Here is an 11,938-nt window from a genome sequence, read left to right as displayed (position 1 = left end):
AAAGCAACCTCTGTCAGGTAAAGTCCACAAAACATATTGAATGTAACAAACAGTTACATGACATACAGCATGGTCAATCAAGTTAATATTTCTGACATTTTCTGACTACTAAATAACTATTGATTTAGAACCAGGAGAGTTACCGCAAGTCACAGAAAACAGGAGCTGCATCCTCTATTCCAGCACTATTTCACCAATCTAATACAATGAAAAAAGATATCAAAAACAATTTAGTCCAAACAATGTAAGCTAAATTTGATGTGGCTGTCCATGGTTCTGATTTCTGTGTGTGTGTATGTGTGTGCAAGTAGAAAAAAACATTGATTCACCCTATTGGGGAGAAACATCAATTTAATCCTCTTCTTTTTTATGTTGACCAAGCAGTCTATGACTGACATACAGTGCACGCTTTTATTTTTTTTGTTGTTCTAGGCTACCTTGCTAAAATGCTTGCTCGCTAGCCTAACTTCCTGTCATGGGCAACATTAGCTAGTTAACATTAGCCTTCTACATCTAACTACATATTGAACTTTCATCCTTTCAGTCCAGGGACACATTGTATGAATTTATGTTTGGATCAGAATCGCCGTTATAACCATTAGCCAGTACAGAGAACTAAGTAAAACCTTTAGTCCAAACCCCATCTCTATCCATGGCGAATTTAGGAAAGGGACAATTTTGGCTAGCTAGTTAGCCAGAGGACAACACCACAACGAGATGTAACAATTCAAGTTGTTTCTATGCTCTCAATGTAATGTGATAGGAGTGAAGCCAAATCCAAACTGGCTTCCCTTGACACTTATTTTTGGTGCACCAGGACCATTCACAGTTGAGCTCATTCAGTTTAGCGCAACACTGATTGGCTATTATTTTAGACTTTTTTTAATCAAGGGAGGCCAAATGCTCGCTGACATCCCCTGCATTCAAAGCTATGGGCAGCAACAATGTCATACTCTTTTTAAACAGACAGCATAAGATAGATAGACTACACTTACAGAGACAGAGGGGTGCTGTTTCGCTCGCTCTGAAACTTCCTCCGGTGAGATACATTCAGCCTCTTGAGAATTGAAGGAAAATTACGAAAACACAGAGATGAAATATATATTTTTTTATTCCTCAACTATTTGGGGCCTGGCTTCCCTTGGCATTCATGAATACACTCCACTGAAAAATAAATAGGTTTCGACTCATACCCTGACCTTGAGAAGAGATTGCGTGATGCAGCATGCTGGGTGGGGCGTTATACGTTCCTCCATTCATTGTCCAATGGAATTTCTTCTTCTTCTTATTGTGAATTTCCGCCAGACTAGACACTTTTTGCTGTATTACTGCCTTTCTCAGTTCGGGATGTGCATTCCACATTATGACAAAACCAAAAAATAAAGGGAAAGGGGAATGGGAAAAACTGAAATTGCACTACCCCTGCACTATCCCCAAAAATCCACCACCCCATCCCACTACTTGGCCCTAAATTATCCTACACCAGACCTTCGACCTGGGAGGATGGAACCCCTTCTCTCAAAACTTCCTGTAGATCTTCTAGACTAAAATCTATCACACACACATTTTGCTGCAGCAACTACCACATCTTTCTCTGTGATTTCCACTCTATCAGTGCAGTGCAGTTGATTACCATGGCTGTAAATGCAATAAATCCAACCTTACTAAAATGCATCCTCTCTAGCTCTCTCTCTTCAGGCCTACTCACTTGGGGGCTCCCAGTCGACTCACTCACCCGTGGCTATCCTCTACTTTCTTCACTGCCTCAAAATAGGAAACTTTCTGCCCCTCTCGAACTCTGGCAATCTCTCACACAGGGCACTTTGGATACCCAGCTTGTATGGGCACCCCAATCGTTTACACACAGTGCTTTCTCTATCCCAACTGTAAATTCCCTCTGACTATTCCCCCCTACACATTTCTCACATGGTAGGATCTCCCTTCTACACACTGCTGCAACATGTCCGAATCCTTGGCACCTAAAGCACTGAAGCGGGTTCAGAACATAGGCCCTCACAGAATAGCAATTATAACCTAAACTTACCTTATTAGGAAGAAACTCTGTGTCAAAGCTCAACAAGCAGACAGGGTATTCTGTCTTGCCATTGTCCCCCCCCCATCACCCATTTGAGGCACCCTGCTACAAGCCCTGCTACAGAAAACAAAGCACACCACACCTCAAGCTGCATGATTCGAATTGGCCGCTTCCTCTGGGAGGCGGATACACAAAAAATCAAAACAATTCCACTCCTAGAAACTTTCAGATGTAATCATTCCCAGTTTGTCCTTTACCCAGCCCGACACAATATATGGGTCGGCCACAATGCAGGAATCCACTCTTTCCATCTCTGGTAGGATTCTCAGGGCAAACGTTAGAAGTCTTCATTACACTTGTCGCTGCAGGTAGGCCCACTTCATCCTGGACTGGCTCAACCTCAGAGCGCTCACCACTGCGGTATGACGCCATTTCAAGATCATCAAGGTTCTCAAGAGAGCATAAAGACCTATAAGTCATAATACTTGGTTTGTATTCAGGAGAAGTATGTTTGTACACGTCGAACGAATGTGTATACACAGGAGACAAATCCCAGATCTTAACAGCGCCATTCTTACGCTAAGCGTCATCGCACCTCCTCCGTCCAAAAACTGCAAAGATCATTGGGATTTTCTAAATGAGATTTTCTCAACTCCTGCATCATCCCTCCTCCAACCTCTCTTGCCTACTTTTTAAAATGGTAACGGAGGAGAGTTAACGTGGACGAAAATGCGCTTGCATTAAATTAGAAGCTCCTCAGGCGTCTTCCACTCACGCGCATCAAGCAAATTACTTTTACAGGGGGTAGATCCCAAAATAAATGTGTAAAGTGATCAAAACAAATTAAGTTCGTTGCGTAATACATTTTATAGATACAATGATAAGTAAATGTGTGCATGCTTTTCTCCTCGGACATGGGGTGTGGCAGATATCAAAACCCTTCAGGTAGGATATGCTTGAGTTTCCTCGCGAAAGGGAGGATATTGAAGATGACTACTAACACATTTACACGCTACTCAACTGCAAAAGTCTATAAGGACACGCCTGACACCCAAACTGATATTTAATTTCAGTATTTATAAACAATATTTTTTGTTGTTGTTGAAAAGCAGATAAATAAAATTGTCCAGGAGAAAAAGAAAAATCCGATTGCGAATTTATGCTTTTTATCCTATTAATTTATGGAAATACAATTGACTGGTCATGCTTATCGGTTAAATTGCTTTATGTGTACAGTATATTCATTATGTATCTTATTTATCATAAGCTTTCCCTTAGGGGAAAATCTGTCAGACAGAGCAAGTGCTGCTGCTACTGCAGCTTCTTGTGGTGCTTTCAAGACAACTGGGAACACGAAAATATACAGGTCAAATCATGACGTCAGTGATCTTCAGGTCAGAAAGTCGGAGCTCCAGAAAGAGGCTCGAGTTCCCGAGTTGGATGACCGTTCAAAACGGAGCCAGGCTATTTCTTTACAAGTTGACCAATATAATAGGTAGCCTAAACTGTTATACTACAGTAGATTGACATAGACTAGTGATTTTGCTGATTGTTACACGTCTTGTTGACTGAGGAAAAGTACATGTGGACAGTTATTCTAATATGTTCGAAGTGCACATCAGAATTCGGTAAGAAAGACCGCACATCTTTGCATTCTCGACTTCTTCATCACTGGAACCACTCACCAAAGAAGCTAACACAGTCCTTGCACACCCCCATTCCCCTCCCATGTGGTTAATGTCGAGCGGAAACATTATTTAAACATTTGTTTCACTACGGACAGTTTGATCGTCGCACAAGGAGGAAACGTGTATAGACGACATTGTAGGCGTTTGTGAAGAGCAATCATGTATAGAATACTACTGTTGTCCGTCTGCCCGGTTAGAAATCGTGCATTACATGTGTACATCCGCGAGGCATGCTTAAGGTCGTCGAAATGTGATATGGTTTCACTCCCCATTTGCAGGTAAGTTCTCATATCACCCTCCACAAGGTTGTCTGATGACTACTGCACAATCAAGCTACAGGAGCTAACGTTAGCTAGCTAAACAACCTTAGAGAGCCATAAAGCTAACTAGGCTACACACTAGTGATGGGAAACTGAGGCTTTCTGAAGGCTTCGGCGCTTTTTTTTTCTGCAAATTGCGCCTAGAAACTGTTCATTACTCGGCTTTTTATTAACTGTTCACAATGGACATTAGTGATCTGCTGGTCAACAAATAGTAAAGCGTGATGAGATGGTGTTTTTTTTCTTCCCCCTCCACTTATTTCGTCAAACGTTGATTTTGTTAACCTAACGTTAACTATAATCCGTTGCAATACCAGGTTTGCGTTTTACATCATGCTTCCCTTTTTTTAAATTCAATTGGACTATTTTTCTAAAACGGAATCTATTGCATTATTTATGCTTAAGACAGGAGCTTATACTATACTAAATAAAACAAATTATTTGAACAACAGTGCAGAAAGTGTGGTTTCACAAAATAATTATCAAGATGGTGTGTCTTAAATGGGATTTGACTTCATACCCTCACGTCCCTCAATGTTCCCTAGACTACCTGTTAAGTGACAGGTCAGGTGGAACTTGATGTACAAAACCCGAACTGTATGGGTGGTGTTTGAAAGCAGCTTGGAATCGAAGAAAGCACCCTTGCAATCTCGCATTTTGAAACATATGTTTTGAAAATAAGAATTTGTTCTTAACTGACTTGCCTAGTTAAATAAAGGTAAAAAAGAAGAGAAAAAAGCATGTGATCAAACAAAGCTTCTGACCTCATTGATGACATTTCTGATAAAGTGAAACATGCTTTTGGCACACTGCTTTGAAGTTAGCTGCTTAGTGATGAATGGGCTCTGGTATCAAAGGTAACATCACTATAACAAACTATGCCTACTATGGCAATGACCAACACCGGGCTGGTCCTGGTTGTTCTGCCACCCTAGACAAAAAATTGCCGCCTTACAAGAATAGGCCCAGTAAGCAAAATGATACCAAAAAACATATATTTTCAACATGTTGAAGTTAAGTTCAATTTAGGTTCTGAATGAAATTTAAAAGATGTAATTTATAGAAGTCTATGTTTGGGCCAAATTAAGGTTGGTTCAGACCGGACAAAGTCTGAACCAAAAACCAACGTCCGTGGATGTGGAAATCAAGGCCGGTCTGGATTGAAACAGAAAAGGCATCAGCGGCAACTTGAAACCAATGATCATGACAATTTAGCCCACGGGATGGAACTGTATGTAAAATGTTTTGACGGAATGTTGGAGCACAGCAGCGATGCGTCTCGCCAACAGCACCCCGGAGAGGCCCGCTGGGAATGGACAAGATCAATATTTTTCCTCCCTGCCTTTGACTATTTGGGTACTGCTATTGTTGAGAGAACTGTAATTGTTTTTGGGAAGAATTATGTTAGATTTTGTGTTGTTGTTCTTGGCCAGTTTACCTCTGAAAATGCCACCTTCGCAAATCTGCCGCATAATCCTGCCTAATGAGTGGGCCGGCCCTGGAACATCTCATCTTTATCTACAATAAAGATCTAATCTATTCTCACTTTGCAGCCATGTAGCAAACTATCGCAGGTCTACATTGTTTCAGTACTAATACAGCACAATGTCTTTGAGGGCCACTGTTTTGCAAGTTAGAGTATTTAGCTTTAATGTTTCTTGTGCTTACAAGGTCTCTCTCCCTCACCCAGAGCTACGAATGGAGGGGTCTTCAATGCATTTGGCACAAGCTCTGTCATCCACTGTGAAAAGAAAGAAGGGCCACTCCCTCCCAAGGAAGAAAATAGTGCATTGAAGGATGATGAGCTGAAGGTAGCAGTAAAGATGGTTGGAGAGAAGGTCATCGAGCTACAAGATTATGTAAAAATGGTAGCAGAACAGAGCGAGCAGAGAGTAGGGGTGAAAATGGAGGGAGTAACAGAGAGCGTAAAAATTGAAGAAATTCTTATACAAACAGAAGAGATTGAGAAAAAAATAGAATCAAAGGTGGAGGCAGCAAAGGCGAGTGAGAAAATCAAAGAAATAATCCAGATTAAAACAGTGGTTGAGCCAATTCTCGGGGTAAGAATGGAGGCTGTAAAGGAGAGCAAAATGGAGGAAATTCCAGTTAAGATGGATATTGAGAAAATGGAAGAAATCCAGACTAAAACAGCACTTTTGTCCATTCCAGAAGTAAAGCTGGAGGATGTAAAGGAGAGTGAGGAGATGAAAGAAATCATGTTAGCCAGTAAAACAGAGGAGGTTAAACAAAAGCTAGAAGTAACAATGGCGGTAGTAAAGGAGGGTGACACAATTGTTGAGATCCAGGTTAAAACAGAAGAGGTTGTAGATGTAAAGAAAGAGGGAGACAAAGTTGTAGAGGAGCAGATATTAGAGGTCAATAAGGAGGAACAACAGACAGAAGCCCCCCCCAAGGATGAAATTCAGCCTGTGAAGTGTGGGAAGGAGAGTCTGCTGGACCTTCTTGGGGCCATGAAGGTCGAGGTGACCAACAAAAGGAAGTTTAAGGCCTTAAAGGTGCAGAGGACCTCTGAGACTGCTGCCAGGCCCATGCCAGCAGCTATGGAGAGCACCACCAGTATGTTCCAGGAGGCCACTGGCATGGCTGACGTACCAGCACCTGCCCCAAGGTGAGGAGACTTGTGCCGTGGTCGACTCGTAATTCTGTTTTTTTCTATCTTCTGCTGATCCAACTGCTTCTATTGATACACCTGTTTTCACAATAGGTGGCCATATATCTAGTCTCGCCCTTCTACCAAATTCACCCTTTTGTGTATGTGCAGTGCGACACTGAGCCCTGAGCTGGTTGCTGCTGTCTCTGCTGCTGCAGCTACTTTACCTAACCAAAGCCAGGCCGAGTCAGAGCTGCTGAAGAAGCTGAGGCAACATGAAGCTATCGGAGAGGCACAGAAGAACAGGGACGTCAACAACATTGGGCAAGTGTCTTCTCATTTACTCTTACTAGCACTGATTTAGCACCTGGCAGCTATTTCTGAAGGTTTTAACTTGCAAGGATTGTGATTATGTGGATGTTTTACTTGCTTTAGTTGAATGCACTGATTGCAGGTTGCTCTAGATATGTTTACTATATTAGTAAAGTTTTAACTATAATTTGAGTCTTATTCCCTGCTGTAGAGGTCCATAGTGTAATCTAACAGCTGTGAAACAAGCAGATATGCAATCTAAAGAAGATATCATTGTTTCAGGGTTATCATTGCTGACATGAAGGTGGGGAAGAAGCTCGACGGCAGGCAGAAGGCCCGGCCGGCCAATCAGATCCGCTTTGATGAAGATGGGAGGGGCTACACCCATGATAGAGGCATCACTGCAGAGTTGGATGGTGGATTACGGAGGAGGTAAGGATAATGCCCTGGACATAGCTAGGACTATAGTGCTGAAGTAAAAATGTCCTGTCTTCATTCATAATTAAATGTCTCAAAGAACAAGTAGCGCTCTGTTTCTGCATATAGATTATTATTTATTGATGAGGCAGGCTTACGTTTCGTCGTAATCGCCTTCATCAGAGCCTTGTGTAATGCTTTCATGTGTTATCCTCTGTCTTCTGCATTTTTTAAATTGTACAATAACCCTAAATAAATCAGTCAAACTATTCCAATAATATTCTGGCACATCCAGGAAGTATTTTAGTGTGTGTAGTCTTTGTCTAGACATTATTTGATAGTGCTTGATTGAACTTGACCCTTGTCCTTTGACCCTGTGGTTGTCAGGAGAAGTCTATTTTCAGGGAAAAGGCTGAACATCTTCACCCCGAGCACTGAACCGGAGGCAGACACAGATATAGCTGTTCCGACCCTATGGGACATGGAGTTAGCCAATCAAGTGGCCCTGTCAACCAATCAAATGCCTCGTAATGGCTTTGAGGAGATGATCCAGTGGACCAAAGAGGGCAGGCTGTGGCAGTATCCAATTAACAATGAGGCTGGTGAGTTCCTGATGGGAGTTTTTCCTCGCGACTGCACTTTTGCACACTCTGGAGTCTAGGCCGGCTTACTGGCCGGTGTAGGTCGTCATTGTAAATAAGAATTTGTTCTTAACTGACTTGCCTAATTAAATAAATATTATTATTATTATATTTTTTTTAAATGTGTAAATAAATATATACTTTAAAGCACAGACAACTTGTTGATATAAAGAAAGGCTTTATGAATGTGATCGATTTGACTGAAGTAGAGACAGAAAAAGACAGTTGGGGCATGATTCGACAAGTGTTTTTTTTTCTTCTCTGACCCCAAACCCCTTTTCTCCCACCTGTGTCTCAGGTCTTGAGGCGGAGGCCCAGGTGCCCTTCCATGAGCACGTGTTCCTGGAGAAACACCTGGAGGAAGGCTTCCCACGCCAGGGACCTGTCAGACACTTCATGGAGCTGGTGGTCTCGGGCCTGGCTAAAAATCCCTACTACACAATACAGCAGAAGAGAGAACATATAGCCTGGTTCAGGGACTACTTTCAGCAGAAAGAGGAGGTCCTCAAGGAGGCAGAGGTTTACCTCAACTGAACTGTTGGCAAAATTTAAGAGAAACCCAATCTTTTAAGTAATTTATGATCACACAAATGCTAACGTGGGATTTAAGGGTTGTAGACTCCTATGGAATGCAGCCTTGTCTCGGGGCTAGGGTGATCAGTATACTAAAACAATAATGACACCCCCCCTGAAAACTGTCACTCAAGAGATTGGAGGCTATTTTCCCATGAGAGAACCAATGGAGATGGTTAACATAACCTGGTATAGCCCTTAATCGGATACACCATGTATTGCTTTGGTTGTTCAGAGACTCTTTTTAACTATACACACCGTGCCGTTTCTCTACCTTGACAATTCCACTGTTGGTGTCTGATCAAGGAGAAGTACACTGCTCAAAAAAATAAAGGGAACACTAAAATAACACATCCTAGATCTGAATGAATGAAATATTCTTATTAAATACTTTTTTCTTTACGTAGTTGAATGTGCTGACAACAAAATCACACAACTTATCAATGGAAATCAAATTTATCAACCCATGGAGGTCTGGGTTTGGAGTCACGCTCAAAATTTAAGTGGAAAACCACACTACAGGCTGATCCAACTTTGATGTAATGTCCTTAAAACAAGTCAAAATGAGGCTCAGTAGTGTGTGTGGCCTCGACGAGCCTGTATGACCTCCCTACAACGCCTGGGCATGCTCCTGATGTGGCGGATGGTCTCCTGAGGGATCTCCTCCCAGACCTGGACTAAATCATCCACCAACTCCTGGACAGTCTCTGGTGCAACGTTGGTGGATGAAGCGAGACATTATGTCCCAGATGTGCTCAATTGGATTCAGGTCAGGGGAACGGGCGGCCCAGTTCATAGCATCAATGCCTTCCTCTTGCAGGAACTGCTGACACACTCCAGCCACATGAGGTCTAGCATTGTCTTGCATTAGGAGGAACCCAGGGCCAACCGCACCAGCATATGGTCTCACAAGGGGTCTGAGGATCTCATCTCGGTACCTAATGGCAGTCAGGCTACCTCTGGCGAGCACATGGAGGGCTGTGCGGCCCCCCCAAAGAAATGCCACCCCACACCATGACTGACCCACTGCCAAACCGGTCATGCTGGAGGATGTTGCAGGCAGCAGAACGTTCTCCATGGCGTCTCCACACCCTGTCACGTCTGTCACATGTGCTCAGTGTGAACCTGCTTTCATCTGTGAAGAGCACAGGGTGCCAGTGGTGAATTTGCCAATCTTGGTGTTCTTTGGTAAATGCCAAACGTCCTGCACCGTGTTGGGCTGTAAGCACAACCCCCACCTGTGGACGTCGGGCCCTCATACCACCCTCATGGAGTCTATTTCTGACCGTTTGAGCAGACACATGCACATTTGTGGCCTGCTGGAGGTAATTTTGCAGGGCTCTGGCAGTGTTCCTCCTGCTCCTCCTTGCACAAAGGCGGAGGTAGCGGTCCTGCTGCTGGGTTGTTGCCCTCCTACGGCGGCCTCCACGTCTCCTGATCTACTGGCCTGTCTCCTGGTAGCGCCTCCTGCTTCCGAAGTGGACAGTTTGATTTCCAGAAGTGTGATTGACTTGGAGTTACATTGTGTTGTTTAAGTGTTCCCTTTATTTTTTTGAGCAGTGTATATAGCAAACGCGTTGTGTGCTTCAGATGGAACCGTCCTCGTGCTGTGCACTCTGTGTGCAATTTAAAGAATAACTATAACATACATTTCAATGACACATCGAACTCTGCACTGCAAGATTTAGCTTCAAAATAGCTATTGTTTTTGAGATGTTATTGAAATAAACACTGTTTTCAAAGTCTTGTTTGCTGCTAGGATTTCTTTTAAGACAGGTGAGACTCTTAAGTGTTTTTGTTCCTGTGAAATTCTCAGACAACATTATTGCCCGGTCAATAAGAAATGATTTTAAAAAGGGCTTGATCGGTTTTGGCCTTAGTAACCTCACTGTAAGCCAAACAGGATAGAGGGAGAGTGTTTTAATAGAAAGGCCTTAAGGTTAAGAGAATAAAAACATTCTCCTTTACAATTGTTGTGTGAAATGTTCCTATAAACAATTTCACAGTGTTAGTTTCCTATCCTGGAATCACGATGGATGTTGTTTTTCCACAGGTCTCAGGTCAGCAGTGAAAGCAGTGTTATTGTGTCCCAAATGGCAACCTTTTCCCTATATCAAGTACACTACATTTGACCAAGGCCTCTATGGGCTATGGTAAAAAAACATAGAAATCCTGTGTAAATTTAGGATGTACTAAGTTTCCCGATGCCAAATTGCTTTTAGTCGTATATATTTACTCAGTCATTGCGACATTATGTTCACCTTTTAAGTTTTTACAGGAAAGGGGGGTTAGGAAGGTGAAAAAAACAATGAAAGCAAATACCTACTAATTACGGTCTTGTTCTGAAAACACTTAGCAGTTCCATTGTGTGACAGGATTGGAAGAATGATAGCACTTGGCACATGATTCAATGAAAGGGAGTTGCTTTGCGTCCTAAAGTAAATTCATCCCCAAATGTTATAATTATAAATACAAAGTATACAAATAATATTATATTACCTTAGAAGGCTGAATAATTTGTAAGATGTCTATTTGACTTCTAAAAGACTGCAAACAAATGCTGCATTGCTCTTCTTAGGGTGTAATGTTATTTACCAGGGTTGGGGTCAATTCCATTTCAATTCAGAACGTAAACTTACTTCAAATTGGGTAAATTCATTACAATTGAATCACTTTTTTGACAGCATCACTTTTGATTTAAATAAAACTTCACATAGGAAAAATCTATGGAAGAAGTGGTCAGAATGTGGCTTTTTGAACCTGAATGCTAAAACATTCAGGACATAAGTGCTTGTCTTCATTACTGGAAAATATAAAAGGTTGAGTTTAATATAATTTACAAGATTATCAAGTGTTGTCAAATTATTTTATTTATTGAAGACTTTTATTTTTTACAAAATGTCTAAAATGTAAACTTTTTTTAATGTCAATTAACTAAAAATGCATACTCAGATTTTTCTTCTCATATTCGCATATGTTGTAGCTTAGACCCTATTTCACATCTGAAGTTTTTGCGTTGTGCCCGCCATTGGTTGAGTCAACTTGTTCATGAATACAGGGTGTCATTAAACTCATAGAAATATAATTCATCGACTGGAGCTATCCTTTCAGACCAGGTACACCAGCTAAATTCTTTGTAGTAGTGATTAGTAACTTCTAATTACTATCACAAAGATTAACACGCACTGTTGAATGTCAACTTCAATGGTCATGTTTGTTCTGTTATCTATATTTCAATAGGTTTCCTAGGGAGGATTGTCAGTATAATTTTAAACAGATATTCCCATTCAAGTCAACATTCTGTGTGAACCTACAACCAGCTCTGTGATACCATTTGAAAG

The 11,938-nt window shown here is 41.8% G+C and overlaps 1 protein-coding gene across 1 annotated transcript; it reads left to right on the top strand.

Moving 5' to 3' along the window:
• The first annotated feature begins 3,818 nt into the window (after positions 1 to 3,818).
• mrps31 (mitochondrial ribosomal protein S31) lies at positions 3,819 to 10,342 on the top strand. Its single transcript, XM_064980805.1, has 6 exons — positions 3,819 to 4,001; positions 5,734 to 6,672; positions 6,826 to 6,978; positions 7,249 to 7,398; positions 7,771 to 7,985; positions 8,323 to 10,342. Exons 1-6 carry the CDS (start codon positions 3,883 to 3,885, stop codon positions 8,556 to 8,558), a joined length of 1,812 nt encoding a protein of 603 aa, XP_064836877.1. The 5' UTR covers positions 3,819 to 3,882; the 3' UTR covers positions 8,559 to 10,342.
• Positions 10,343 to 11,938: the final 1,596 nt, after the last annotated feature.

Source organism: Oncorhynchus masou, chromosome 12 (genome assembly GCF_036934945.1).
Source record: "Oncorhynchus masou masou isolate Uvic2021 chromosome 12, UVic_Omas_1.1, whole genome shotgun sequence".
NCBI classification, from domain to species: Eukaryota; Metazoa; Chordata; class Actinopteri; order Salmoniformes; family Salmonidae; genus Oncorhynchus; species Oncorhynchus masou.
Note: the sequence above shows the minus strand (reverse complement) of the source record. Positions and strands in the feature narration are given on the sequence as shown.